Source organism: Canariomyces notabilis (genome assembly GCF_033297395.1).
Source record: "Canariomyces notabilis strain CBS 508.74 unplaced genomic scaffold N656scaffold_7, whole genome shotgun sequence".
Lineage (NCBI taxonomy): Eukaryota > Fungi > Ascomycota > Sordariomycetes > Sordariales > Chaetomiaceae > Canariomyces > Canariomyces notabilis.
The window spans coordinates 483,367-510,464 of NW_027041829.1; the positions used below are offsets into that span (position 1 = coordinate 483,367).

The following is a 27,098-nucleotide window of genomic DNA, read 5'->3' on the forward strand; positions in this document are numbered from 1 at the left end:
TGAGGACGTGGTAATGCTTTCCTTCGGCAGTTAACTTGCAAGATCCCATGTTACCGCCAGGATCTGTGGAACGGTGTGAAGGCTGCAGACCGAGTCCAAATAGTTTGGTACTTCACCGAATTCCGGTTCCCATTAGGAGCGTTGCCGCAAAAGTCGGACTTCTATGCCGATAAAAGAGACCTGTAAGAGCGATTCCGCATTTCGTGACCACCGTCGCATGGTTGCCCTCTAAGAGAATGAGAGCGAAACCGGATTCAGGGCATAGAGCTTCGTTAATCCTGCCGGCCTTGTTGCTCGACTCGGGCAATTCAACGCTCATATACTCTATGTCCCAGGGCCAAACTCCTGATTAGTGGTGGTGAAGGCGTTATTCATGGCATAAAACCGGCCTTCAATTTTCGAGACCGAGTATTCTTGTGCCCCTGCGAAACCGGTGGTAATGTTCCACGCAAAAGGGGAAAAACAGCGACCAGAGCATCTTCGAGAAGACTAGCTGAATAATCGCGCCGCAACCGTCTCTGCATATCTGCTTGTGCCACCCTGTAGACGGTGACTCTGGGTTCAAGCATGACTGATTGGTTTTGAGGAAGAGGAAGGATACGCGCCAGAGGGAAGTCCAGCGTTCTCGGGTACGACGTTTTTGCGCCCCCACTGCTTAGTGCACGGCCCATCCTCCCCGCACTCGCCCTCCGTGCCACCCGCAGAAAGCGATCGGATGGCCCCACCAGTCAGCAGTGTTATCCACGATTACGTCGATTTCATTGGCCACAGCCCCTGGCCCCAAGTGTCTCCACGAGTGAGAAAGTGATTGACCGGTTGCTCCCGCTTGATCGCAGGATGCACAGGAAAACGGGATCAAACTTAGGTGGGACGCTGCTTCCACCTCTGCGCCCATTATGTAGCCGAAGACTCTTGGTGCCATCTTGAGTTCACCAAGGGCGCCCAAGCCTACCTATGTTGAGAGATGTCCTCGGCATGACAGGAAACAGCTCGAGTCTCCTCTGCTGCACGACTTCGCCCAACAAAGATATATCTTGCTGGGTCACCGCAATGGTCTCCACTCGAATCCTTCCCGCTCGGCATATTCTAGTGTATGCAAGTGGTACGGAGTACCGGTAGGTTCTTACACTACACTACAATGTCGGAGCGGCCCATGCTAGTGGCCGGTGCGGAGAGATCACACAAGCTAACCTAACCACTTGAACAGGGTGGCATCATAAAGTACTTTCGTAGCGTGGCTGTCGGCGCTTAGCAGATGGTCATGGCACAACTGGCTTATCACCTATGGTAGGGGCCGTGTTGCCCTGTCGATGGTTCCGTAAACCCAGGCCGCACTGCTGTGCTAGGCCCGCGTGCCACCGTCTTTTTCCCTTGTCCACTTGTCCATGTCCTGGGCTGTGGCTCAGCTCGGATGCTGGTCCGTCCTGAAAAGCTTCCGGACCCCGCCTCCCCCGACTGCCATCCCCGACATCATGGTTGATACCCGCTGAAGCTGCCATTGTTGGGACAAGTTGAGTTCACCCAGACTGGCTCCCTCTCGTCTCATCAAGGTCGGGCCGCAAGGCTTCCCGGCAGTCTGGCACCATGAAGATCGCTTGCTTGCAATTCGCCCCTCAGGTGGGCGACATCGATAACAATCTCAACCGTGCAGACGCCGTTCTCAGCAAAGCGAGTGCCGAGGAGCTCGATGGCTTGGACCTGCTTGTTCTGCCCGAGCTTGCCTTCACCGGTACGTCTTGGTCCTGTTTGTTTCCCCTTGCATCAGCATTAGCATCCGTTCTCTTCACGCCTCGACAATAGCCAGGTCCATGTGTTAACGTGCCCTTCCACAGGCTACAACTTCAGATCGTTGCAGCAAATCTCGCCCTTTCTCGAGCATACAAGCTCCGGAATCACTTCTCTCTGGGCGCGAACAACCGCTTTGAAGTATGACTGCACGGTTGTCGTGGGCTACCCGGAGAAGGTGGATGTCTCCGCCAAGTGGCCTGCATCACCCGAGTACTACAACTCGGCTCTCGTCGTGAACGGCGATGGCGATACTATCGCCAACTACAGGAAATCTTTCCTGTATTACACTGACGAGACATGGGCGCTAGAAGGCGAAGACGGCTTCTTCCACGACGCCATTCCCGGCCTAGGCACGGTCGCGTTGGGTATCTGCACCGATCTCAAGTATGTTCTTCCTGCTCAGCTGTTTCGAAGCCTTGTACGCTGACATCCTATGAGCCCCTACAAACTTGAGGCGCCATGGGATGAATTCGAATTTGGATACCACGTCTTGGATTCGCACGCCAACGTGGTGATCCTGACCATGGCTTGGCAAACACATCAAGATCCCGCTTCGTTCAGTCGCAGGACCAAGGAACCAGATCTTGAGACGCTTGTCTACTGGGTCCAGCGGCTCGAGCCTTTGATCCGCGCAGAGAACGAGGAGGAGGTGCTTGTCGTGTTCTGCAACAGGACCGGAGTTGAAGATGAGGCAATGTACACGGGGACCAGTGCCGTGCTTGGCGTCAAGGGTGGTGAGGTATTCGTCTATGGCGTCCTCGGCCGTGGAGTGAAGGAACTTCTTGTCGTTGATACAAACTCTCCGCCTAAGAGCAGGCTGACAAATGCGGACGGGGTTGAGGCAGATAACGATTTGGTGGAAGAAACAGCCTTGGATTTAGAAGTCGACGGTCATGACAGCACGCCAATTGATAGGCGAGCCTCTGGGGGCGTTTCCGATACAGTCTTCCCGGAAGCAAGCCATGCAAGCCAGCCGACGAGCCCGAGGGTTGAAGTCGGGCCCAGGAGTCCTCGCAGTGCAACATCCCCTAGGCTTCCCTGGCTAGCACCCTCAGGCCCTACCGATGAGATTCAAGCAGATAGTCGATCACCCACCCGATTACATATTCCCACCAACCCTCAGGTTGGCCAGTACATGGGAATGGATGGCGCTATTACCGACGACATCACCATTGATAGTCCAGAACTGTTCTCGGCTGTCTCGGCACGGCGGCCCCCACGACCACATATGTCGACTCCAAGGTCCCCATGGCGATTTCAAAACAAGCTGAGCCCGTCGCCTTGGAAGTATCATGATGGTTCACACTCTGCCCTCTTTGGCGGGGGTGCGACCATGACTCCGATAACACCATTCGAAGAAGATGGTTGGACTTCGACGCCAATCGACCCGAAGCCACCGCAGTGGTTTTGGAAACATGAGCCCAAACTCGCTGCCTTGACTGAATCCGCCCGGGAGGAGGAGGATGCAGCGGATTCACTGGACAAAGAGAAGCATGGCCAATCAGTCTCTGACACTCCAAATCTCAGCCAATCTAAGGCCGATCATCAACAAACAGAAGAGGTAGCTGAGGACTCGGATAGGATGCCAGAAGGAGACGCTGTACCCGACTCCTGGACCGACCTAGCAGGTGTTTTGCAAGAGCTGAGTAAACGGTCCGGCCCCAGTATCGATAGCAGCCCATCCCCCACCGGCCGGCCGACATCGACGAAGGTGCGGAATCTTTCCGATGACGCGGGTTGTTCCCCGCTCTCACAGGGCCCGGACCAAGCCTATGACGGGCGGGAATCGAGCATGCACGACTCGTTCTCTCCTGCGCCCTTCAGGCCAGCAAGCAAAGCGGGAGATAGGCCCGTCATGAGAAGCAGTTCCCTGTATGACATCCATGACAGTGGCAGACAACTTGAAAGCACACGCATCCTGAAGGAAAATATTTCTCGTAGCGAACGAGTGCTAGGCCCGCGCCCGCCATCTCGTGTCCGCCACGCAGTTTTCATACCCGACGAACAGGATCACTATTATGAAGACGAGGAGGAGGAGGAAGAGGAGGTCTATGGCTACCATTCTGACACGCGCCTCTCCGAGGACGAACATGGTGACTCTGATGGAGGATACACCTCTGGGCGTGTAACTCGCGGCAGACAGCTCACTGCTGGGAAAGATTCTCCTTTGGGGGAGCGATGGGGTTCGGGTCGGGATGGAGATGCTAGGCAACTGCATTACGAGTGGAGGGAGACTCGAAGCTTGAATGGCAGTCCAGATTGGCCTAGCAATCTGATACAGAGTCAGAAACCACCAACAAGCGCGGAGGAAGAGGAGGAATGCAGAGGGCGCCGACGGCTGAGGGAAGAGAAGCTGCCCTCTCCGCCTTCCATGGAGACAGCTCCGGGACTGATAAGCCCTGGGATGTGGTCCTCCACGACTTCATCTGTTCTGACATTCAACGAGGGCGGCCATGACGATGATGAAGGGGATGTCGCAGACGGAACGACGGTCAAGCCAAGGACGGGCAGCGTACAAATGAACCTAGGAGAGCCTCTCATCATTCGCGAGTAAATCGTCTCGCTTTCGAGCCTGAGGGCGTCGTTGGAGAAGGCCGGGATCAGAAGCAGAGTGGGATTGGGGGTCTATCAAGGGCTTAAAGGATATTGAAACCTGGTTAAGGAACTGGGGGAGGAAAAGCTTGGGGCTGGGAGTCGGGGTTGGCAACTTGGGGCTTGCAACGGGTTGGGAGTTCTGAGGTGCTAGGTAACTTGACCGACCGGAACACTAAGTCCGGGGTCAAGGATCCAATGGAATAGGGGATGTTATAGGAAATGCAATGGCAAAGTGATTTGGCCTTGGATTTAGGTCTAGATATGATACTATATTTCTACGCTGGTTTTACGTCGCCAGAGCCCCTTCATGTGTCTCATCCTATGTTTCTTCCCCAACAGTGTTGCATCCATCCCTTTGGCGCCCTTCTTGCATCGTCGAGAGATGTTACACAAAATGGTGTCTTACGTTGCATTTGAAGTTGGTCGGATAGAGACAAGACTTCTGCCATGAGCGGCGGCCTTGCGGAGGTTGGACCGCGTCAGAGGCCCAACAGCGTTACTTGGACCCCTAGGTATGGAGGCAGTGTGGTCGGAATGGTATCGCTGTAGCTGTTGGCAACAGGGTCGGATAAACCTTCTTTTTAACCGCCATTAACGGGCTTGAATTCCGCAGAGGACCTTAAGGACTCCCCTCGGGAAAGCCTCTGGAGGGTTCGGCATTTGATATCCCCAATGCCGAGGCATATCTCCCTTTGACGAAGGCCTACGCAGACAAGCTTCGACCAAGCCCGTTGGGATCCGGCAGTCTGGTTTTGCCGCCGTCCATAATTTCGTTTGCAATGACTTTATGCCAATGGGAGCCGGATAATATGCGTTGGCAGGGCATGGACCGCTAACTGATGGTTGTACGACAGTCTGTGTTGTTTCTGAGGGTGGGAGCCAGCTTGTCCCTCGTTATTACTCGTCCTATCACCGAAGTAAGGAGTAGGCACAGTTCCTTGTTTGCTATCGCATACATAGTATACACAGAAGTTGTTGCCGTACTGGAGAGGCAATTGAGTGAATGCGGCGCTTGCAATGAAGGTATGTACATGGGGAAGGCCGGGCGCATCCAGTGTCCGGGCAGCTGGGAGTGCCCAGCGTTCTTGAACGGTCTAACCAAATCTTTAAAAACTGGAGTCGTATACATATTGCTTACATGGTCAATTGCTGTGCGATTTCGTGCCAAATCTCCCCGTTCCTGCGATGCCTCACAAGCCAAGCTTTACTCAAGCTCTTCCTCCCGTCCTGTCCCGTCGCATCTGGAAAGTGGAAACGGACGGGCGGGGTCCAACAGAATCGACAAACCGTAGAGTGCAACCAACAGCGAGAGCGGGGGCCATGTCGTGGAACGGGATGTTGGGCTCAGTTGATTGATGAGAGCTGAAGCGGCGGAAAAGATTGCGGCCCAGCTGGGAAGCCACTCTGCAACGGCATTTGCCTGGTTTGTGAGTGTGGTGGAAAGAGACTTCCGAGTTGGCGTTGAAATGGCACCTTAAGCTTCGGCCGCATCGGGAAAGTAGTGGGGCAGCAGGTGCGGAGTGACAGCCAATCCACAGCCCGAAGTACTCAGTGGAACCGGGCACGGTGTGAAAGTGAAAAGGACTCGCAGGGGCCCTTGCAGCAATCACTTGGTTCCTTGTGTTACCACTGGCCCAAGCTGCGAGCACATGCATGACCAACTTGGTCTAGGAGTCCGGCCGCGCCGTGATGCGGCATGCTTTCCGGGGGCCTGAAGCTGCGGCCAATGCTTGACTGGCAGACGGCATCCGAGCCATGGCGGAGTGTCGATCGATTTCCATCAGCCCCTTCCCAATTGCCCATTCACACCTTCACACAATAACGGCGTGTTCCGATCGCCAATCACGCGCATGGCATCCATAATCCCATATCTGCAGCAGGTTGGGTTGAGCAGGGGACTTCACACAGTCCACAGTCCTGCAATGCAGAATGCTTGCTGTTTACTAGTAGCGACGCTGTGTGCCGGGGTCACAGTCTCGCAGACTTCTAGCATCTCTCACTGTGTGTGCCATGTCCTCGCCGACCATCCTGTCACTGTCACACCTGCTAGCATCGATTCCTGGAGCCTGTTTCTCTTGTGAATCAGTGCCGAAACCCCGTGGAACAAGCTGGATGAGGTGGTAACCTGCGCGCTTAATCGTTTGCTTTGTGCTCGGTGGCTTCTACAGTCTCTGCCGGCCTCTTCCCCAGTCTTTGAGTATATCCGCGTCCCAACTCCGTGATCAGGGGAATCTCTGCAACAGAAGATGGGCATTATGTCGTCTTGTCCATCTACGCGGCACTAAGCGTCTCCTGGAACTGCTCTGCTGCTTCATCCGCGAGGCGAGATATCCTATCACTCCATCGAAACTCTGGTATAATCACCGTTGAAGGGAAGCGAAGTTCGAACCACCGAGATGCGGGCCAACGTTCCCCGTCTCTCCATCGCCGTGGCAGTGTCGGCGCCGCTGGCGGCGTCGCTGCTGGTCGCGCCGGATTCACCATGCTCCAAATTCTGCGGCAATGTCCTCTCGTCGATCTCCAGGGAAGAGATGCCCTGCGATAGCGGCAGCCTCACAAGATCCTCAAAGGGCCTAGTTTGGGAGCAGTGTGTCGACTGTTTGCTTACAAGCACTCATGTCTCCGGGAACGAGACGGATCTCCAATGGTTACTTTGTATGCATCTCCCGCTGTCAGCAATAGCTCCGTGTTAGCTTGTGACTAACCCTTGACTTCCCAGACAACCTGCGGTTCAATATGGGATATTGCCTGTTTGATTCGGGTCCCAACAACCCATGCGTTACGAGGTGAGCTTGAACACGCTGTCCGGCCATTCAGTACCGCGAGCTGACCACGCGCTAGAACGGCATGTGGTGAGCTAGAGGACGCAATCAAATACCAGAACTTCAGCACTACGGTTGGCGTTTACGACTATTGCAGGAATTGGGAAGCGGATTTTGTCCCAAAGTGCTCGACTTGCCTCGACGTCCTTGACGATGGCCAGTATCTGATCAACTACATGACGGTTCTTGAAGCAGCATGCGAGCAAAAGCCCTCGACCGGTTCGACAGTTTCTATTCAGGGTGATCTGTTTGGCTCCGAGGACGTTGTGATCGTGCCGCCACAGCCTGCCTACGCGTCAGTGCCGAGTACCGACTACGGTCCCATCTCCCTCGGCGGGCGGGTCGGCATCGCCTTTGGCGGTTTCGCCTTTCTCCTGGCCGTGGCTGGTTTCTGCATCGTATGCAACGGCAAGCGGAAGCGGCGGGCATTTCTGCGCGACCTCCAGCGCCGCCATGAGGCCCAGGGCTGGCCGCATCCCTCGACCCGCTACGGCGGCGGTGGCAGCGACATGTTCGAGACTCCAGTCAGCCAAAAGCCCCTGCGCGGCTGGGAGACCGAGAGCCCTGTTAGCGCGCATACGGACGGGGCTTTCCCTCGATACTTCAGCCCCTACTCAAGCCAGTACAACAGCCCCGTATCACCCGGCAGTGCCGGTCCCGTCGCGGCGAACTGGCCGTCGCTGCCGACCCAACAGCAGTTTGGGGATCTGATACAGCAGCAATCACCCGTGCACGGCTCGCCCCCGCCGGCATTCACGCAGTGGCCCACAGTAGGGCAGGAGAAGCTCCTCATGCAGCAGCAAATGCAATACGACAAGAGGCAACAACAGGATGTGATAGGGGTGGCGCTAGGCGGCGACGAGGCGAGATCGCCGTACCAGATGCTGAACCATAATGGATATCCGGTCGACTCCAAGGGCAAGGAGCGAGGCGAAGAGTACGAGATGGACAGCCCTTACAGCAGTAAAGGCAACACCGGCACCCTGGACCGAGACTACAGGTACCCGATGCCGACCGAGCCGCGGGCACCGGTGCTGCATCACCCGGGTTACGGGAGGCATCATCGGTCGCGGCCCGGCGCGGACGACGGGACAGGCGGCATAGCCGACGCTGCTCTGTCGCCGAGGAACGGGGCCTTTCTTTAGTATGACGGCCGCAGGAGTCGTGAGTTTGATGAAGTGCGTTCTTAGGATCTGGTTCTGGAAACGCGAATAATATACCCGGCGTATAGGACATTGGCGTTTTAGGAGATACCAGGTTTAGTCTTTGTGGCTAGGCCTTGCTTTTCTGAATTGCATCTGCATGCATGATCAGGCAGCATTGAGACTTGAGAGCGAGTTGTCCCATGATAACAGGGACCGTCTTGTAATTTATCTGGAATAGCTTGACTGATCTGGACTGTATGAAATCCATTACCATTCATAGTAGGCTGCCACAGCACAGAGACATATGTTATTGTATGTCCGCTATGCATTAATTGAGGGGACGGATTGATCTTGTTTGCTTTGTTGCATACGCTAGTTAATTGTGAGTCACCAAAAGCGAAAAATTTAAACCCCCAAACCTTCTCTCTTTTCTTCAAACCTCGGATAACTTTCTATCGCCACGTGAGCTCCTTCACAACCGGTTATCGCCACCCAGGATATCACATCCCCACACTAGGTCGCGTCCTACCGTCGGTAAGTAGCGAAAAATTTCTGGGGACGAAGCCCTGGATCTGTTTTCTTCCCAGGTCGACCAGCACCACAAGGCGGTGGATAAGCGTACTGGGCCTGTCCAAATACTCATCCCAGCCTGCTGGCCCGACGCTGAAGGATCATTGCCAGCTCGCGGAAGATTTTACTTGCTAATAATCAACATCTTGCTTCAGTTGGACTCGAGATTAGCTACGACTTCACAAACAGGCGACAGTGGGGCAAGTTGGCAACAATAAACACCACAACAGGCGTCTATTTGAATCTACTCGCAGCGACAATGTCGGCCTCTACAGCACTGGTGAAAAAGGGCGAGGGCGTGGGAGATGATGAGTATACGATCAAGCCACAGAACACGGTGCCGGCGCTCGACACGAGCACCTGGCCGCTGTTGCTGAAGAATTATGATAAGATGCTTGTGCGGTCGGGACATTTCACACCGATTCCCAATGGCTCTGCGCCGCACAAGCGCGACATCAAGTCATACGTCTCGAGCGGTGTCATAAATCTGGTCAGTGCTTTGCTGCGGTGTGATTCGATCGCGCCTCGATCGAGAAGAATGTGGTCTGGGAAATTGCGAGGTGAAGGAGCATAAAAGGCTAACTCGATAACAGGATAAACCGTCAAACCCTTCGTCCCACGAAGTCGTCGCCTGGCTCAAGCGAATTCTGCGGTATGTGGGCCTTTCCGCGGCACTGGTTTCGCTGTAAGAGGTGTGCTAAGACCTGTATTGCAGCGTCGAGAAAACTGGTCATTCCGGTACCTTGGACCCAAAGGTCACCGGCTGTTTGAGTACGTGACGATGCACCGAAAATTCTGTGGCTTCCTGTCCAGGCTAACTAACAATCTCCCACACAGTTGTCTGCATTGACCGCGCCACGAGACTCGTCAAAGCCCAGCAGGGCGCGGGCAAGGAATATGTCTGCGTCATCCGAATGCACGATACCGTTGCCGGCGGCGAGGCTGCTTTTGCCAAGGCCCTCGAGACGCTGACCGGCGCGCTCTTCCAGCGCCCGCCGCTCATTTCGGCCGTCAAGCGCCAGCTCCGTATCCGTACGATCCATGAGAGCAAGCTGATCGAATTCGATAACGACCGCCACCTGGGTGTCTTCTGGGTGTCGTGCGAGGCCGGTACTTATATCCGTACACTCTGCGTGCACCTGGGTTTGTTGCTTGGTGTCGGTGCCCACATGCAGGAGCTGCGCCGCGTACGCAGCGGTGTCATGTCGGAGGACGATGGACACATGGTCACGTTGCACGACGTTCTCGACGCTCAGTGGCAGTACGACAATGGCGGCGACGAGTCGTACCTGCGCAAGGTCATCCAGCCCCTCGAGACGCTGCTTTGCACGTACAAGCGGCTCGTCGTCAAAGACTCGGCTGTCAATGCAGTCTGCTACGGAGCAAAGTTAATGCTGCCTGGTCTGCTCCGATACGATCCTGGCATTGAGACCCATGAGGAAGTTGTTCTCATGACTACCAAGGGTGAAGCTATTGCCATTGGCATTGCACAGATGAGCACCGTCGAGTATGTGTCACCACTCCCGACGTTTTCAGCGCATAACACTAACTTTTCGTTAGGATGTCTACATGTGACCATGGTGTTGTTGCAAAGGTCAAGCGTTGCATCATGGAACGCGATCTGTACCCCCGCCGCTGGGGCCTGGGTCCCGTGGCGCTTGAGAAGAAGAAGCTCAAGGCAAATGGCAAGCTTGACAAGTATGGCCGGCCCAACGAAGCCACTCCGGCCCAGTGGACCCAGGGTTACACAGATTACACCGCCCCGGCCGGCTCGGCCGCGCCAGCCTCCCCTGATAAGAAGGTCGAGGGCGCCGAGGTGACATCCGAGGAGCAACCCGAGCCCAAGGAGGAGGTGAAGCCAGAGGAGGAAAAGAAGAAACGCAAGAAGCATGAGGGCGAGACCGCCGAGGAGAAGGCGGAGCGCAAGCGTCTCAAGAAGGAGAAGAAAGCGGCGAAGAAGGCAGAGAAGGGGGAGGCGGATGACAGCGACTAAGACGGAGATGGGTTTCTTAGTTCTAGTTCCTTCTTCTCCGTTTCTTCTTAGAGGTGGCGTTTTGCCGCGGCGGATGCATGGAAAAGGACGATCGGCGTTTCAGGGTGTTCAAGGTGGTGGAATCGTTAAGTTTAATTCTTTGGAAGGGCTCTGTTTCAACTAGAAAAGTCCCAACGCACTTAAAGGTGGAGTGATCTTCCGGGTGATCTTCCGTCTATGGGATTCTAGGAAGGGGAGTTGATCACGTTGTGGGATGGATATGCTAAAGAAGTTGATATTCAAACACACTTGTAAAATACAGGCCGCATTTCAAGATCCATTCCCATTGGAAGCCCGACAAAGAACGGCCGGAAGCTTAGTCTCGAGTCAGGGCTAGATTGCCTCGAGTACCTGTCAGATTTTTAGCATCATGCGGCTAAGGGTTGTGCCAACGGGCATCAGGCCCGGTATTTCGGAGTTTCTTGTCTGTTTGGCTGGTCGCATCTCGCTCCATCCCCAAGACGTGACACCTTCCGGTTCGACAGCAGGATTCATTTTATTGTCGGTTTGGATTGGTGACATCAATAAGGCATGAATGGTGGCTTGGGATCGGGGATCCAATAGAGGCTCATGGTGAATAGTGGACTTGTTTGTTGCGAGACAAACAGTAAGTGGCCTCAGAGTCACAGGACAATAATACCAGTAGTATTCTCGACAACTAATGCAAAGGCATCTTGCATATTCGTGCTTATAAGCAAACAGGATGCCACGAATTGCCTCCGCAGCTGTCTCCTCTCTCCTGGCAAGCGGTCCGAGCCAAAGCCACACGAGATCTCCATACGTCAGCGAGGTGTCAGGTACAATACTGGCCTGTCGGGAGCCTGAATGATGTCAATCTTCGAATAGGAGCCTGGTGATGATCCGATCACTTCTGTCGGCCGTAACTCAGCTGCAACCTTACTCGCAGTGCCCCCCGTTTCCTCAGAGTCGCCTCTGATTCTTCGTCTTTGCATGCCGATGCAGTCAAAGGCTGTTAGTGCCGGCTCCTGAGGGAGAAGAGCCACCCGCCTCGTTGAGCGCTTCTTCCAATGCAGCAGCAGCCATGCTCCCCCTTTTCATCCCAATCTCCTGCGTCCTCCTCCTCCTGTTGACGCTGCGGCTCTATCCCCGGTCCGCATCATCGTCAACAGCAACAACAATAACAATTACAGCAGTCCAACCCCGAGCCCAGCCAAAAGCCCCCCTACTCCCCTTCGATTTCCCGGACCCTTGCGTAATCCAAGACCCTGCCTCGGGCGCATGGTACGCCTTTGCCACGGGCTCGTTCACTCCACAAGAGCCCGACCAGAACCAAACCACCACCACGACCACCTTCCCCTCGCCACGCATATTCAGAAACGTCCAGGCTGCCACCGCCCCCTCGCCACAGGGACCATGGACCTACCTGCCGCAGGCCGACCCGTTGCCACACCCGGGAAACTGGACTGCCGGGCCGGGCTCTCAGACCTGGGCGCCCTCCGTCCACTACCTTCCCAGTGATAGCAGCAAGAACAACAACAACAACAACCACGGCGACGAGGACGGCAACGGCAACGGCACCTTCATAATGTACTACTCAGGCCAGCTCGCCGCGCCGCAGTCAGCCTTGCACTGCGTCGGCGCGGCCGTCTCGTCAAGCGGGTCCGTCCTGGGGCCGTACAGCCCCCTACCGTCACCGCTGGCGTGCCCGCTCGACCAGGGAGGGGCCATCGACCCGGCGGGGTTTGTTGACCCGCCCACGGGCAAGCGGTACCTCCTGTACAAGGTGGACGGCAACGCGCTGGGGCTCGGCGGGGAATGCAACAATGGCGTGGAGCCCCGGCGGCAGACGCCCATTGTGCTGCAGGAGGTGGATCCGGCGGATGGGGTTAGTTTTGTTGGGGAGGGGGTGGTGGTGTTTGACCGTGGGGAGGAGGACGGGGCGTTGGTGGAGGCGCCGGATTTGGTGTTTTACCGGGATGAGGATCAGGAGGTGGAGGAGGGCAGTTGGGGCGGCGGTGGAGGGGGAGGAGGACGGGGCAGGTACGTGCTCTTCTATAGTAACCATTGCTGGGATGGTCCCCGGTATAGTGTCAATTATGCGGTGGCGGAGAATATTACGGGCCCGTATGAGCGGGTCGATGGGGGCCCGGTGATTCGGACCGGCGATCGGTTTAATATCACGGCTCCGGGTGGGGCGGCCGCGGCACCGGGGGCCCGTTGGATGGTGTTCCATGGGAATTGTCCGGCCGGAAGATGCCTTTTCGGGGCCGACATGGAGGCACAGGGGGACAAGGTGGTTGTGTCTTGAGGAACTGGTGGAAAGGGGTTCCAGATGGAGGTGACCCGCTTTCTCACAACAAAATCAGCTCCATGATGGTCTCACTAAGTTCAAACTCACCATATAGCCCCTTTCACATGTAGAAGACCGCAACAGGGGTAGGTAATGGCATATGTTTCAATGGTGAGCTAAACATGCTTTGGTAACTACGGCGCCTGCTGTGGCAGCTCCGGTGGGTTGAACCTGCCGTCACCGTCCCGCTCCGGCTTGGCCCGTTTCCCTTGCAGTTGGGAAAAGCACGCCATTGGGGAGACAGAGGGATGGCCAACTTATCTATCGGTGTCGTTAATACAGCAGGGTCTTAATTCATCTTGGGCGGTCTTGTGTGTCGCAGATGGGGAACGATGTCGGGCTGCGAGATTGTCAAGATCGTCTGAGCGTGCGTTGAAACGCGGAAGACAATGTCACCAATAGATGAAGCACCGGGTCTGTGCCGATGCGAATATGACGGGAATGGTGATGCTATGATTGTGGACGGGGAAAGGCGAAATGGAGGTAGACGCTTCTCCTCTGATCTCGGTCATTCTCCCCACAGCATGGATGGCTTCCTCCATGATCCAACAGCTTGGAAAAGGGGCAACAGCAAGAGGCCGATCGATAGGCAACGCCGTGGTCCAATCAAGCAGCCAACATACCGCGGGTAAAATGTAGGACACTTCCGCATTGAGACGGCAGTGATGCTGTCTCGCTATCAATGTCGTGCAGACGCTTTTTTCCTTAGTTTGGGTAGAGTGGAAACGAATGAGATGGCTACAGCAAGATGCTGTTGGTTGAAGCTTCCCGATATTGGGTGATAGTCTCGCCATGGTGGCCCCAGCTTAGCAGTACCAATGAGTCTTGGCGCCTTCCTCCGAAGCGCCCGCAACCCTGTTCCTGTCTTTTAGCTCCTTTAGCTCCTTTATTAGCTCGCCAACTTCGACAGGAACAAACAAACCGAGAAGAGGGAATGCGCTCTTGCAGTCATTGAAGTCGCAAACGATCACAGTGGAGTGCCTCATCACAGCGTCACCCGAAGCACGCGCTGAAGCAACTACGCCTTAGAGCTGAGTTTCGCAAGCGAGACAACGAAAGGCACAAGGGCTGGCGGCTGTGCGATTGACTGAGTCCCAACTTCCAACATTCCACAAACGGAACACCATCCTACCATAGTCTGGCACAGACACCACTGATCAGGGAATGCGGGAACTAAGGTAGGGGCGACGGCCGCTGCCGTTGTTTGCCAACAGCAGATATGGCCGCCACCAGGCCGGGGAACGGCCCTCTGCCGACCATCCGTGTGCCATAGAGCTCCTCGCCGTGATTGGGCTGTCCGGGTGAGGACTTCGCAAGGGTGGTCACTGGTCGGTGACAGTGTTCTCCCCGAAGGTCCCAGATGGGCCAGACAAGACCATCAACTCGTCACATCCCGATCCGGTCTAGGATAAGATAACTTACCCAGCTCGGGGTCTACAAAGCAGTGCCGCACCTGAAAAACACTTCTGCCTTCGCCGCCGACAATGCGTCTGGACCCCACTGCCTTGTCTGCGTCTCTTGTCCCTAGTCGACGTTGCATGCATCTCGTCACATTCACCCACCCGCTCTTACTGCTGCCCCCCCGCCTTTCCCAACACGCACATCGAGAACACAGACCACGGCGGCACGAGAATGCCCGTGCTGTGCAACTGAGCAGGATAACGATATAGGAATTGGGGAACGACCTGCGTCTGCATCCTCTCCAGTGCCTGGTTTTCCAAACGTTCAATATACATTATACCATCTACCTTATTTTCACTTCTCTGGTCCTCTTCTCGACCTGAGATACCGTTGATGCGATCCCAGGGTTCCTCTTCCTTGATGGTCTGGCCCGGACTCATTCACTCCTTTAGCCGGTCGCATTAAAAGCCTAGGCTGGACCCGGGCTTTAATACTCCTACCCTCTCATCCCGCTTGTGGCGAGCTTCTCACCATGGCGCGCTATCAAGGGACAATAGCATCAACGGCATTGACGCTCATAACGGCTTTCTCACTATCGCAGCTCCAAGTCGGTTCGGCCTTGCAAGTAACACCAAACTCGCCATGCGCATCGTTATGCTTGGACTCACCAGAGCTCGATGTTTCGGACCCCAATTCGTCAAACACAAGGAATTCCGACATTACTTGTCTCGACAGCGACTACTCACGGGCCCCAGGAAACAAATTCAAGGAATGCATGACATGTCTACAAAGAAGCGACTTCTCACAAGGGAGTGAGAGTGATACTATGTGGTTCTTATGTAAGTCTCGAAGACACGGCATTCTCAACCTTCTGCTGATCCCTTAATCAGACAACTTGAGATACACTGCTGCGAACTGCCTCTTCAACTACCCCAATGCGACCGGTCTCGGTTCAACCCCATGCCAAAACGAGTTTGCTTGCGGCCCCCTAAAGGATTCCATAGAACATGGCATCCCGAGCCAGGGCAAGACAACGGCATACTCTTATTGTTCGGCAGCGAACAATGCCGGCATGAGTAAAGAAATCTATGACAAGTGTACACCCTGCCTCGCCGCTAGCAGCAATACCAGGTACCTAGCCAATTGTAAGGAGCTCCCAGCCCAACGCACGAGGTCGTGGCACTAATAGGAGACGTAGTTTTCGTGGCTCTAGAAGCTGGCTGCCTGCAACAGCCCGCACAGGGTGTGCTACTCGGCTTGAATGAGACTGTCTTTTCCAATCACCTAGTCCGCATTGTCGATCCTGCGACCCTAAATGAGGAAACCAGCTCTGCCCCTGTATTGTCAACACCGTCAATCGTTGGTGTTGTCGCCGGAGGTATTGTGTTCATCCTTATTATCGCCGCCACAACCTTCATCTGTTTGCGCAAGCGCAAGAACAGGCGCACGCGCGCCAGCATTCAGGCCGACTTTTACAACCGTTTCGGCCATCGCCCGCCATCTTCTACTTCTTTTCAATGCAAAACACACATGCTTTCTCCCCGCCTCTGGCCAGGCGCTGAGCACGGCGTGTCGTCGCCTGCGGACGGGCAGGGTGATGCTTATGGCCTGCGGTCTCCGTCCTGGAAGGCCAAAGAATCCGAGTCTCCGTATCAGGACAACTCCACACACATCTCGAAAAAGGCTGCCAATGCCGGAGCGCCCCTGCACCATTTGACAACATGCATCCCGCCGCCACCCCAAGCCCACACCTCACCTTCTACAGCAGGGGTATCAACTCCATCGGACTCCAACCCCCTCTCCGCCGATTCGGTGCGCAGCACAGCAGCCCTGCTCCCGACCATCAAGGCGTACGTTCCTGCCGAGCACGGCATGCACGCCTACGGCGAGAGCCCGGTCCCGGCGTCAGCCAGCACCTTCAGCAGTCCGACGTCTGGGACTGGAGGGACGCCCCTGCTCAGGGGAGGCACGTGGTCGGAGCAGACACCCAAATACCACAGGCCTTTGAAGCATGGCCCCGCGATGGGCGACGAAGTCCCCCCGCCTCCGCCTCCGCCGCCCGCGAATGAAACTGGCTGGCGTGGAAGTCGTACCGTATCTAAAGGAAACGCCAAGAATGCAGTGCCTGGGAGTCCCGTCGAAACGTGGGAGATACAAACCACGTTTGCGGCGCCACCCAAAAGGTGATAGTTTTTTTGTTTAGGGAGATCACGTGTGGATGCGAGTGTGGTTTGGGGTGGCTGAAGTCATGGCGATATACCCTCAGCGCTGACTTTGCTGCTAATGTCTTGTTTACATTGGGTATTTGTACGAGTGATGAGAGCAATCTTGTGTATTCTTGGGACGGAGCGTTTGGACATGAATGTGGGCCTTACAATGGTCTTGGATTCTGGTTGACGGCTTGGATCATGGATGACTGGCCGGCTGGGCAGTGGGCGTAGTTTGGCGAGTCTGTTGGCGGCGTACATATGTGACATAAAACCAAAAGGAGCACATTTGATGAATCCGGCTCTTACCTGGGTAATGTTAAGAGATGTATCAGAAACGTATTTAGGTCGGTAGCTCCCATGGTGTGGCCCTTTGCTTCTCGTGAACAGCTGCAAATTGAAGGGATCAGAATCCGAAGAATCGCTCTTCTACTATATACAGGCTTTTTACCCCGTGCCTAATTCCCAGAGTTCTTTTAGAAGGCTTAAGTCTTGCCGGCCGCTCGTAGATTTACCCAGACGGCATGAACTGAAGATCTAGCAGGAACCCCTTCTCCGCCGTAGATCGTCTTGAACCAACACAAAGATGCCTGTGACACCGAACACGCGAACCATGAGCAGCGGCTGGATAATGTATGAATAGAATGCACAAATATGCAATCCGCCATATGTGGCCAGAGTCCATTTAACCACCGTCCAGACAACGCCGGACAGCCATGCAGCAAAGATGTGTATATGTATGTACAAACAGAATGTGAATGAATGCCTGGTACCGACCACCAACCGCCGCATAGAAACTTGGATACCTGTCCATCCAGTCTCCCGTCCATAAAAAAAAAAAAAAAAAAAAAAAAAAAAAAAAAAAAACGCCCTGTATATGCTTTTGCCCGCTTTGCTTGGTCGCAGACATTATTTTTCATCTCGAATGCTTTGTTCCCCCGAATTGTTTCGTGGTTGGCCCATCCCACTTGTTGATGCCGTCATTTCTCTTAGTATACCCAGGCATATTCACCTTTCCCTCGCATTTTATGTCGAAGGTATCATTCCCTGCGAAGACAGCCGTGACCTGGCTGAGTCCCGCTCCAGAGAGATCCATTTGCTCGCAGCTCTCCATAGACAGCTCCTCGCCAACTCAAGCCATATCCCAAGCTCCGTCGCGCTACACCTGATAAGAAACAGGACCACCCCCCTCCTGGTCCATGCGATCCATAAACTCCTTCAGTTCCCTCAGCATCCTCCTCGTGTCCTCCACCATGGCATTGGTCTCCTCCCGACCGAGTGGGGCAGCAGCAGCCGCCCCGACGACAGGGACACTCGTGGCTTTCTTCTTCGCGTCGGGCGGCGACAGCTCCCTGTCGTCCTCCTCACCCTCTCCACAATCCACATCTCGATCTCCATCAGCCGGCGCCTCCCGTTTTCTCTTCGCAGACAGGCTCCTCTCAGGGCGAGCCGGTGTGGAAGTGGACGTCGTCGATCTCACGCCGCTCAGGAAGCCATCCATGCCGATTCTTGTTCCGGCGCCAACACCAACATCAAGACCAGTAGCCCCAGGCGAGTAAAAATCAAAACTGCCCCGCCTCGCGGCATGCGCCCGGAGACTCGATCTTTTGAGCCTCTCCAGACGGAGCTGCATGCTCGTCGGAGAAGGCGAGCCCCTGCTGCGCACAACCTCGCTCATATCAAGCTCGGTCTCGTCGTCGCCACCGTCTGAGAGCACATCGGAGGTGGTAGTCGGGGTGGGGCTGTGCTTGGCAATGGCCTCGGGCAACCAGCTCCCGTCGGGCATGGGAACCAACCCCCTGGCGCGGAGCTCCCAATGGCGAGACCGGTGGCAACCCACGGGGGCGGTGGTAGACCCGGATCTTGGCCGCGACCCAGCGGTGCTTCCTTTAAGGTTGTCATGCACTGCGAGGCGCTTTCTCGCCTCCGAATCGCCGTCTGAATCGGCTGACCGTTTTCTCGAGAAATTCGTTGTCTTGTTTGTAGGCGGTGGGGGCATGGATGAAGGCAGGGACTGCCTGAAGCTCAGATGCGAAGGAGCAGGCTTGCCGCCGTTGACAGAACCGCTCGCAGAGACGCTCCTGCCCCTGGAGCTGGAGCGCTGCTGGTTGTCAATTCCGAACCGTTCTCGCAGCGACCTGGTCTTCCACCCTTCTTTCTTGTCGCCGCCACCGGCGCTACTACAGGTCTCGTCCGCCACCGACCTCGGCGGTTGCGACGGGGAATTAAACTCGAGCTCCGATTCCGAGTCCGAGTAGTAGTGGAACGTTCGTCCCGGCGCAAGCGGTAACCAGGTATCCTCCCGCATGACCCTCTGCACATGGGCCCGCTCATCCCCAATGCCTGAAAACACGCCGGTCTCAAGCAACAGCCGTGCTTCCTCCTCAGGGTGAGAGTCACGAACGTGGTCCATACTACTACGTGCAAAACTGTTGCGCCGGCGTGCCTTATCCGCCAGTTGACCGAGGCGAAGTCCATTCTCAAGGGCTTGGCGCTTAAAGGCCCTCCTAGCTTCAATTTCGGCCTTTTCCGCAGCCTCGAGCTGCTGTTTCTGTGCCTGGCGCTGCTGCGCACGGTAGAGGCGCATTTTTTTCTTGCCCTCGCGGAGAATGCGCTTGGTGGCGCGGGCATGAGCGGCGTCGCGCCATCGGTAAAAGTATTTAACTTGCAGGCGGTAGGCTTGGTGGGCGCGGGCGAGCCGCCATGACTCCTCGTCCTCTTCGCGCCGTTTCCTTTCTTCCTCTTCTCTTTGGAAGGCCGAAAAGGCTTCCCAGAGGATATCTTGCAGTGTAATCTCGGTGAATTGTTCCATGAGACCGCCGTCACCTTGCACGAACCATTTTGTAAAGTCACCCATCAGATCCCGCTTCGGAGGAGGCTGAGGCTTCAGCGGCGCGGTAGCCGGCCGGGGCGCTGGAGATGCATCGGTTTGTGAACTAGAGCTGGCGGGAAAAGCTCTTTGGCTAGATATCCCTGGCTTCGACGGAGGAAAGATGGACTGGAATGGTTCTTTTCTGACGAGTTTGTCTTCATCAGAGGCTGGAGAAATGGATATTGTTGGTACTGCAGGAACGGCAGGGGTAGGTGGCGGCTCCGTTGGCTTTCCGGACGTTGTTGTCGAAAACGAGGGAAATGGCAACGCAATGCTGGGAGCTGGGGGCGCTGAGGTAGAAGACGCCAAGGCAGACGCAGCCGGCACTGGTTTGGAAGCGGCATCCAGAGTCGCCAGGGGGGAAGAGGCTGCTTGTGCGGACGGAACGGTCGGTAGTAACGGTGCAGGTGTCGAGGTGGCCTCTTTAGAAAATGGAGAGAGCCCCAGAGGTGTTGAGGGTTCGGGTGTTGAAGGTGGAGGGGCCGTTGTCTGCGCAGGTTGGTTCAAGCTTGGGGGTGGTTTGGTCGTGCTAGTCAAGCTGGCGGTGGATGAGCTTTGAGGCATAGACGTGTTAGAGCCAGGGAAAAGGCCAAACGCGCTGGAACCCGTTGCGGGTCGGGTTGGAGCTCCGAACGGATCGGATACTGGTTGCGACTTTTGCAAGCCAAAGGGCTCAGGAGCCGCTGTCCCGGCGGACTCTTTGGTTGGTGGAATGCCGTTAGGAAGGTGTGTCTTCTCTCTAGCGACACTGAACGGCGAAGGAGTTCCGGTTGGTTGTGATGACAGTAGAGGTGGCTTTACCGTCGCAGAAGGTACAGAGGAGGCTGTCTCGGATCGCGCTGCCTGGCTAACAAACAGCCCGTCGGGGCTTCCCCCCTCGCTTGCCGACTTTTCCACCGGCTCCTCAAAAATGGTGTTGTAGATGACATCAATCAGGGACTGTGTCGTGCGCTTGCGCTCGACCAGTTTTGCCGAGAATGACTGCCTGACTCGCGGGCAGGGTACATACTTTTTCTTGGAGTTGAGAAGGAGATATGGTTCAGGCACTTGGTTTTTCCCTTCGGGAACCCATGTCGAGAACTCAAAACCATGAAGCTCGGCAAACTCGACGGCCTCGTCATCGGTGTCGAACCTCAGCATCCGGTTCAAATCCGACGCCGTAATTGTACGAGGGGCATCTCTGGAACGCGCATAGCTCCGGACTAGATTTTTGAGAATGCCTTGGCGCACCGTCGTGAAATGAATCTCGGCAATGCAGGCCATTGTATAAGAGACACATGGGTCTTCAACAATGGCAAAATAGTTTGCGAAAGAAGTGTCGGACAGGGTCGTTGGCCGCCGCGGCTTGATAGGCCCCTTTCGTTCCCGGACATCGTCCATTGCCTGGACAAGCGACAGAGCCGTCTGCATCTCTTCAGACTCAAACCAGTACTCCTTCCCCCACGTTGGAATCCTCTTTGCTATGGAGGGATCGTGCGCGTTGAAGAGGAGATAGTAGGCTCTGAACTCGGGCTCATTTTCGCAGGTGACGCGCTTATCGCGGCACGCATCGTACGCTTCCATCAGCGACAGGATGGTCCGACCCAGCTGCTCAATCTCCTGCTTCTGGTCAAAGTCTTCGTTCGCAACACCCCTTTTCGACAATAGATGGAGTGCAGTGGCGTGGAATCTTGTAATCGTCTCAAAACAATAGACCATGTCCTTCATCTCCTCGCCGGTCTTCTGAGAGTGGAAGGTGAAGTCTTTCCGGACCGCTCTCGTCCGGTCCCAGAGAAAGTTGTGCATTGAAGGCAGATTGTTCTCCGATTGGAGAAGATCTTTGAAGAGATAGTCCGTCGTCCTCCGTAGCGCATCGACAGAGCGGACATCCATGGGCAGGGGCGCATCTTGACCAGCAGCAGACCTGGCAAACTTCTTGACCATCCGGGACGGTTCCGGCCACAGCATCAGTCCGCCAGGCTGAACTTCCTTCTCTTCTGTCTTAACATCATGCTCGGCAATACGGTAGACCTGCTCAAATTCTGGGCACATGTCTTCGCATATGCCTTTGAAAGGGAGCGCATCCTCGAGCCTCCGCCTCTTCTCCGGGTCGTCGATGAGCTCAGCTTTTCGTAGGGATGCGTAGACGCGAGTGCGGTATTTCTTATACGCATCTTTCAGGCCCTCAATAGCGCCGCGCTTGTTGGGATTGCCAGGTTCTGCTGGCCATTGTGGAGGGTTGATATTCTCTTGCTTAAGCCGGCCGTACAGCTTGTTTGCAAAGCTGAAGGCGAAGGGTGACAACTCCTTCGTCCTTTCGGTAGGCTCTCGGACGGGCCCTTCCTCGTCCCCATTCACCCTACGAGGGGATCGACTGCGGTCATTCCGCTTAGGCTTCTTGTTCCGGTCGACGGTTTGGAGTCCGTTGTTCTCGTCCGTTCCATGCTCGTTGGGTTGTTTCCCTAAGAACTTTGAATTCGGGAACCGACCACCACGTGGCTCATCACTGCTCTGGCCTCGTCCACCAAACCCACCATTCTTGTTGTTGCCAAACTGCTTGGTCCCACGGGCCATCGCGTCTTCGTCGCCAGCTCCAAAGCCCGATGGACCGCCTGACGTGTTGGCCGCACCTTGAGCAAATGAGTTGGGTGCGGACGGCTGTGGTGACGCTCTGCCAAATGGATTGCTTATTGTTAATGGAGGGGCGCTTGACTGCGGGGCAGAAGTAGCCGGCGTTCCGAAGACAGATGACGAGCGGACCGGAGGCGCAAAAGGGTTTCCTGTCGATAAGGGCCCGACGCCAGATATTGGGGCAGCAAAAGGGTTTACAATGGGCGCAGTGAAAGGTGTCGTATTCGACGTGCCGGAGTTGGTCTGAGATGGTGTGCCAAACGGAGTGCTCTGAGTTGGCTGGCCGAATACAGATGCAGATTGAAGAGCGGGTGCGCCAAAAGCATTGGTAAGGGCCTGCGCAGGAGACCCCCCGAAGGGGTTGTTAGCTGGCGCGGCCATGATCACCGAGGCAAAGCATTGGCGATGGAGGTCCTAAGAAGGATAGACGGGAAGGTCGGGGTTGCGGAAGGGAAAGGAGCTTGGGGATTCGCGTGGCGGGGGGGGTGTTCGACGTCGTAGACAATGGTATAATCGCAAAAGAGCGTAGGCAAGCTGGCAAATGACGGTGAAAGCGATGCGGATGCGGGCGGCGGGCGACGATTTACCAGACGAGAGATGGCGACGGGATCGATGAAGCGACGAATCGACGATGAGTCTCGGCGCGTGAGCACGAAATGATCAAAGAAGCGCGAAGTGATGTTGCCGATCTCGGTGTATCGCAAGGTTGAGTAGATGGGGAGAAGTCAGAAGACGGCTGAGAACCTCATCCATTGATATGGTGTAGGATGCGGCCTCCCCAAACCACAGCGAGAAAGAAGTGGGTGGTTGATCCGTTGAAGGCACGAAGCTCCTGCTTTGTCGCATTCGGGCAATTCTGCCCTTTGAGACCGGGCGGTGAGAGGATTCGGGGCCCTGGCGCTGGAGCTAGGACCTTGTTGTGTAATTACAAACTACATAACAATTGTGATTGTATTATAATACAATACCGGTATTCTGCACCTTTGGACTATTGAGACCGTGTGAAAGCATCCATTGCGAAGGGATTCAATGCGACTAGTACGTAGTTGTTGATGGAAATGATTTGGTTGTCTATTTCTTCCTAAACCGACCCTGCAGCCAGCAGCGGTACATTTTGAGCTTCTTGGCGCGGTTGACAAGCAGTCTACGGTCCACGCCTAGCTGCTCAATGTCAAAGCGAGCTTGCACACCATGTTCACCATCAGCGGCCTGCTTATGCTCACCCCTCCAGATATTGGCCAGCTCATCCTTCTCAAAAAAGTAGACACGCGTTCCGTCGCCCCGGATGTAGAAGTTCTCGTCCAGATACCGTCCTTTTCGGAACCGGACTTGGGCAAGGTCTCCTCTGCCATAGTCGCGGAAGCAGACCTCACCGCCCGGCTTGAGCACACGGTACACATTCTCTACTGCCTTGTCCCATTGTGACGGAGAGAGGGCCGAAAAGATGAATATCATCACTGCAACATCCACGGATCCCTCTCCAAGACCAGGTGGAAGATCGTCTCCGGCAACGTCCCAGACATCGGCTTGCATCACCTCCGAGTCGTACGACTCGTGGTTCCGCATGACCTCAACTGCCTGCTTGGAGAAATCGCAAGCATGCAGCTTCAGTTTCGGGTTTTTGTTCTTGGAGAGCACGGGGAACGCCGTGTTTCCGGCGCCGGCTCCAATCTCAAGGATGGTGACAGGACCGGCATCCTCCTGAGTTACCTTTTCCAAGATCGGGAACTCCTGCTGAAGCCATTTGCGGTCCTTGAAGAAATTGGCTGTATTGTTCTTGTAGAACCGGTTCCACCATCTTGCAGGGTCGGAATTGAATCGGACTGTTGACAGATTAGCTGCTGCCAGCTACCATGAGGCACAGATATCAATGGGCTATCAACGGGGCGCATCAGATGGGAGCGAAAGACTATAAAATACATTGGTGTCTTCATAGATATTCAGATGAACTATGCTTATGATTGTAAATCATCACAAGCGCCAGGAGCAACTCTGCAAAAGAGAAAGAAAGACAATCACTCACCCTTGTCAAAGTCCGATACAGGCGACTGCCTCTGCATGGCATACTGCTGCTCAGCATACTCCTTGTACGCATCGTCAGTCTCAACATGGTCCCAGGCATTGAACTCGAAGACGTCATCGTCCTCTCCAAGGTAGCGGGACCCGAACTGGAACGGGTCGCTCCTCTTTTGGTTATACTGGGGGTCGTGCGAGCGATGGGGAGGGACTTTGGGCTGCTGTTGTTCCTCTGCTATTTCGAGCGAGGACATCGCAACACCAAGTTTCTCTTGGTCATCGGTCTGGCCAGCAGCCTCGACCGTAGGGCAGTCGGCTGTCATGGCGGGCGGTAGCGTAGAATTCGTGTTAGCGCGCCTGGAGGGAGCAGCTAACAGGCGCCGCAGGTCATTGAGCGACGCTGGCTGAAATGCGAGTCCGCGGGACCATTTCGCAGAAACTTGTACTCTGTAGATGCGGAACATCAGAGGGGTGAAAAACGAGCGGAGAGGAAGCCGAGAAAAAATACTTCAAATGGTTCAAGATGTGGGGCAAGTCCGCACACGGTGTGCTACAGTCTGAACTCTGTAGATATACGGTGGACTGGCACGGTCCCCGAACAGTGCAGTGCCGACCGAGCCGACCTCGGGAAGAAAAGACGATCTGCCGTTCATCAGATCTGAACGGCGATCGCAAACAGGGGCCCGGCCACTACTCGCAGCAATGGAGCCTCAATAACGCCAATTGAGTGTCACAACACCATAGTCCTTACTTCCGTGTTCTGGACGAAACCATGATCTCAACAACATCCGATCCGCCGAATCTGCAACACCATCATCATCGTCCTCATCCCTGACCACGCACAACGAAGCCGCCTCCTTCCGCTTCCACAATGCCGCCGCGCTTACCCGCAGCACCACGATTGGCCACTCCACGGGCTCCTCCAACCCGGCTTCCTCTTCTCCGGCACACGCCGCCATCACCGTCAGGATCATCGCCGCCACCAGCGCAGAGGGCCTTCTCGCCCCTCCTCCCGCAGCACCACGCGCCGCCGCCTCCTTACCATTCCCACTCCCACTCCATACGACGCACAATCTCCACCTCCTGGCTACTCTCCGCCCTCCCCAACCTCCCCAACCCAACTCCTTTACCACCACCAAAAACCCTCCGCGCGCGCCGCACGCTGCCCTATCCCACATGGCAGGTCTACGCCCTGATAGCCGACATTGACAGCTACTCGTCCTTCCTGCCGCACTGCACGCACTCGGCGGTCACCTCCTGGGTCACCCCACCTACCCCTCCCACACCCCGCATCACAGCAGCATCACCACCATCACCACCACCAAACCGCCACCCCGCGATAGCAGATCTGACGGTCGGCTGGGGACCCTTCACACAAACCTACACCTCACGCGTGTACTGCGTGCCCGGGTCCGTGGTGGAGGCGGTGAGCGGGGCCGCGGCGACGTCGATCCCGCGCGAGGTGCTGCGGCGCGAGGGGTACCGGTTTCCTGAGGGGGAAGGGGAGGAGGGACAAGCTCAAAGTATGGAGGGCGGGATATTCCAGAGCCTGGTTACCCGCTGGACCGTCGCGCCCGTTTTTGCCGACGGTGGCTCTCGGCCTGCGTCTAAGGTAGGCGCAGGAGCTGGAATCAAACCCACTGAAGAGGAGGCAGGAAAAGACGGGGAGATGATGCAAAAGGAGTGGACCGAGGTGACGCTGAGCGTGACCTTTCAGTTCGCGAATCCCGCTCTGGGATTTGCCGTGGGGAAGGTGGCGGATGACAAGGTTGACGAGATGGTGGCGGCATTTGAGGAGAGGGCCAGGAAGCTTTACGGACGGAGATAGAGCTGAACAAGTGCCCGGCAGAAGGGGGAAGTCCCAAATGTGATAAACAAGAAACGAAGAGGAGCATGGCATATAGACGCCAAGCTGTGTACAACACGTGTATATAGTACTATGCATATGAACTTTTATTCTTTTTAGATTGGTTTGCTGTTTTGAATGGCATAGACGGGAGGCGGATGTATGCTAGAGATGGAGCAATCTGTCAGAGACAGGCGGCCGATGGGCAAGCATATAGAATGAGGAGAGAGCTACAGGCAAGACCACTCCATAGCAAACACCTGTCAAGACCCGAGATAAATGTGTTGCGAGACGAGGAAAAGAAAACAGCTCTAAGGATCCAAAACAAGCCTCCCTCTGGCCACACAACAAACCGCAACTACCACCACCGACAAAAAAGTTGACCCTTTTTGCGCCAGAAATAAGGCAAAGTAGTAAACCGAAGCCGGCGAGCTTGATGGAACTACCAAAGCATTTCCCAAGCCAGTTTGGTGCGACGGCGATGAGGTGCACCCGGCCCCCTCCTTCCGTAGGATTTCGCCATTCATCCAGATGGTCCAGCGCAAATGGCATAGTTGGCGTTTGCAAATCGCCATAGGTGACGAGTCAGCCGCATCATATCGCACCTCATCCTTTCATATCATTGCTCAGTCATTTTCCCATCCCTCATAGCCTCATTACCATCTCGTAATCTCATATTCCAGCCGAAACAGCCAAACAAGGTTGAGCAAGCCGCCATAGATTCCAAACCCAAGCTTCAGCACGCCAGGTAGATGTGTTGTATCCAAGGCAAACAGGGGGGTTGGATAAGGGTAGGGAATCGGCGAGAGAGCATGCAACCACCAACATAAAGACTGATGAACCAAAACGCTAACGCCGAACTATTTAGGCGACAAGGTATCAA

General features: G+C 55.5%; 7 protein-coding genes across 7 annotated transcripts; 5 read left to right on the forward strand and 2 right to left on the reverse strand.

Annotated features, from left to right (window-relative positions):
* Window positions 1-1,584: 1,584 nt before the first annotated feature.
* N656DRAFT_788723 (carbon-nitrogen hydrolase) lies at window positions 1,585-3,666 on the forward strand (the record flags this gene model as incomplete). The annotated part of the gene is made up of 4 exons (XM_064816711.1): window positions 1,585-1,729; window positions 1,833-2,172; window positions 2,227-3,292; window positions 3,637-3,666. 4 exons carry the CDS (start codon window positions 1,585-1,587, stop codon window positions 3,664-3,666), a joined length of 1,581 nt encoding a protein of 526 aa, XP_064671387.1.
* Window positions 3,667-6,779: 3,113 nt separating this feature from the next.
* On the forward strand, window positions 6,780-10,913 carry N656DRAFT_788724 (putative rRNA pseudouridine synthase; the record flags this gene model as incomplete). Its single annotated transcript, XM_064816712.1, has 9 exons — window positions 6,780-7,038; window positions 7,103-7,169; window positions 7,225-8,271; window positions 8,351-8,369; window positions 9,210-9,410; window positions 9,514-9,572; window positions 9,636-9,691; window positions 9,758-10,427; window positions 10,481-10,913. The coding sequence occupies 9 exons, from the start codon at window positions 6,780-6,782 to the stop codon at window positions 10,911-10,913; spliced, it is 2,811 nt and encodes a 936-aa protein (XP_064671388.1).
* A 663-nt stretch (window positions 10,914-11,576) lies between these two features.
* On the forward strand, window positions 11,577-13,221 carry N656DRAFT_750896 (glycoside hydrolase family 43 protein; the record flags this gene model as incomplete). Its single annotated transcript, XM_064813010.1, has 2 exons — window positions 11,577-12,215; window positions 12,288-13,221. The coding sequence occupies exons 1-2, from the start codon at window positions 11,995-11,997 to the stop codon at window positions 13,219-13,221; spliced, it is 1,155 nt and encodes a 384-aa protein (XP_064671389.1). The 5' UTR covers window positions 11,577-11,994.
* Window positions 13,222-15,268: 2,047 nt separating this feature from the next.
* On the forward strand, window positions 15,269-16,845 carry N656DRAFT_695378 (uncharacterized protein; the record flags this gene model as incomplete). Its single annotated transcript, XM_064810688.1, has 3 exons — window positions 15,269-15,503; window positions 15,555-15,809; window positions 15,863-16,845. Coding segments are annotated over 3 exons (1,473 nt in total), but the record flags the coding sequence as incomplete, so codon positions are not given.
* An 894-nt stretch (window positions 16,846-17,739) lies between these two features.
* N656DRAFT_777838 (uncharacterized protein) lies at window positions 17,740-23,120 on the reverse strand. Its single transcript, XM_064814892.1, has one exon. The coding sequence runs from the start codon at window positions 22,732-22,734 to the stop codon at window positions 18,031-18,033; it is 4,704 nt and encodes a 1,567-aa protein (XP_064671391.1). The 5' UTR covers window positions 22,735-23,120; the 3' UTR covers window positions 17,740-18,030.
* Window positions 23,121-23,351: 231 nt separating this feature from the next.
* On the reverse strand, window positions 23,352-24,857 carry N656DRAFT_777839 (methyltransferase). Its single transcript, XM_064814893.1, has 2 exons — window positions 24,377-24,857; window positions 23,352-24,176 (listed from the first exon to the last, which is right to left on the reverse strand). Exons 1-2 carry the CDS (start codon window positions 24,690-24,692, stop codon window positions 23,425-23,427), a joined length of 1,068 nt encoding a protein of 355 aa, XP_064671392.1. The 5' UTR covers window positions 24,693-24,857; the 3' UTR covers window positions 23,352-23,424.
* Window positions 24,858-24,982: 125 nt separating this feature from the next.
* N656DRAFT_750909 (uncharacterized protein) lies at window positions 24,983-26,197 on the forward strand (the record flags this gene model as incomplete). Its single annotated transcript, XM_064813011.1, has 2 exons — window positions 24,983-25,981; window positions 26,021-26,197. Exons 1-2 carry the CDS (start codon window positions 25,241-25,243, stop codon window positions 26,195-26,197), a joined length of 918 nt encoding a protein of 305 aa, XP_064671393.1. The 5' UTR covers window positions 24,983-25,240.
* Window positions 26,198-27,098: the final 901 nt, after the last annotated feature.

Bases quoted from the DNA above. Each gene is read 5' to 3' on its own strand.
- N656DRAFT_777839 (XM_064814893.1), bottom strand. From the start codon at position 24,692: ATGACAGCCGACTGCCCTACGGTCGAGGCTGCTGGCCAGACCGATGAC. The intron at 24,177-24,376 runs GTGAGTGATTGT...ATCTGTCAACAG, and splicing joins TGTATCGGACTTTGACAAGG to TCCGATTCAATTCCGACCCT.
- N656DRAFT_777838 (XM_064814892.1), bottom strand. From the start codon at position 22,734: ATGGCCGCGCCAGCTAACAACCCCTTCGGGGGGTCTCCTGCGCAGGCC.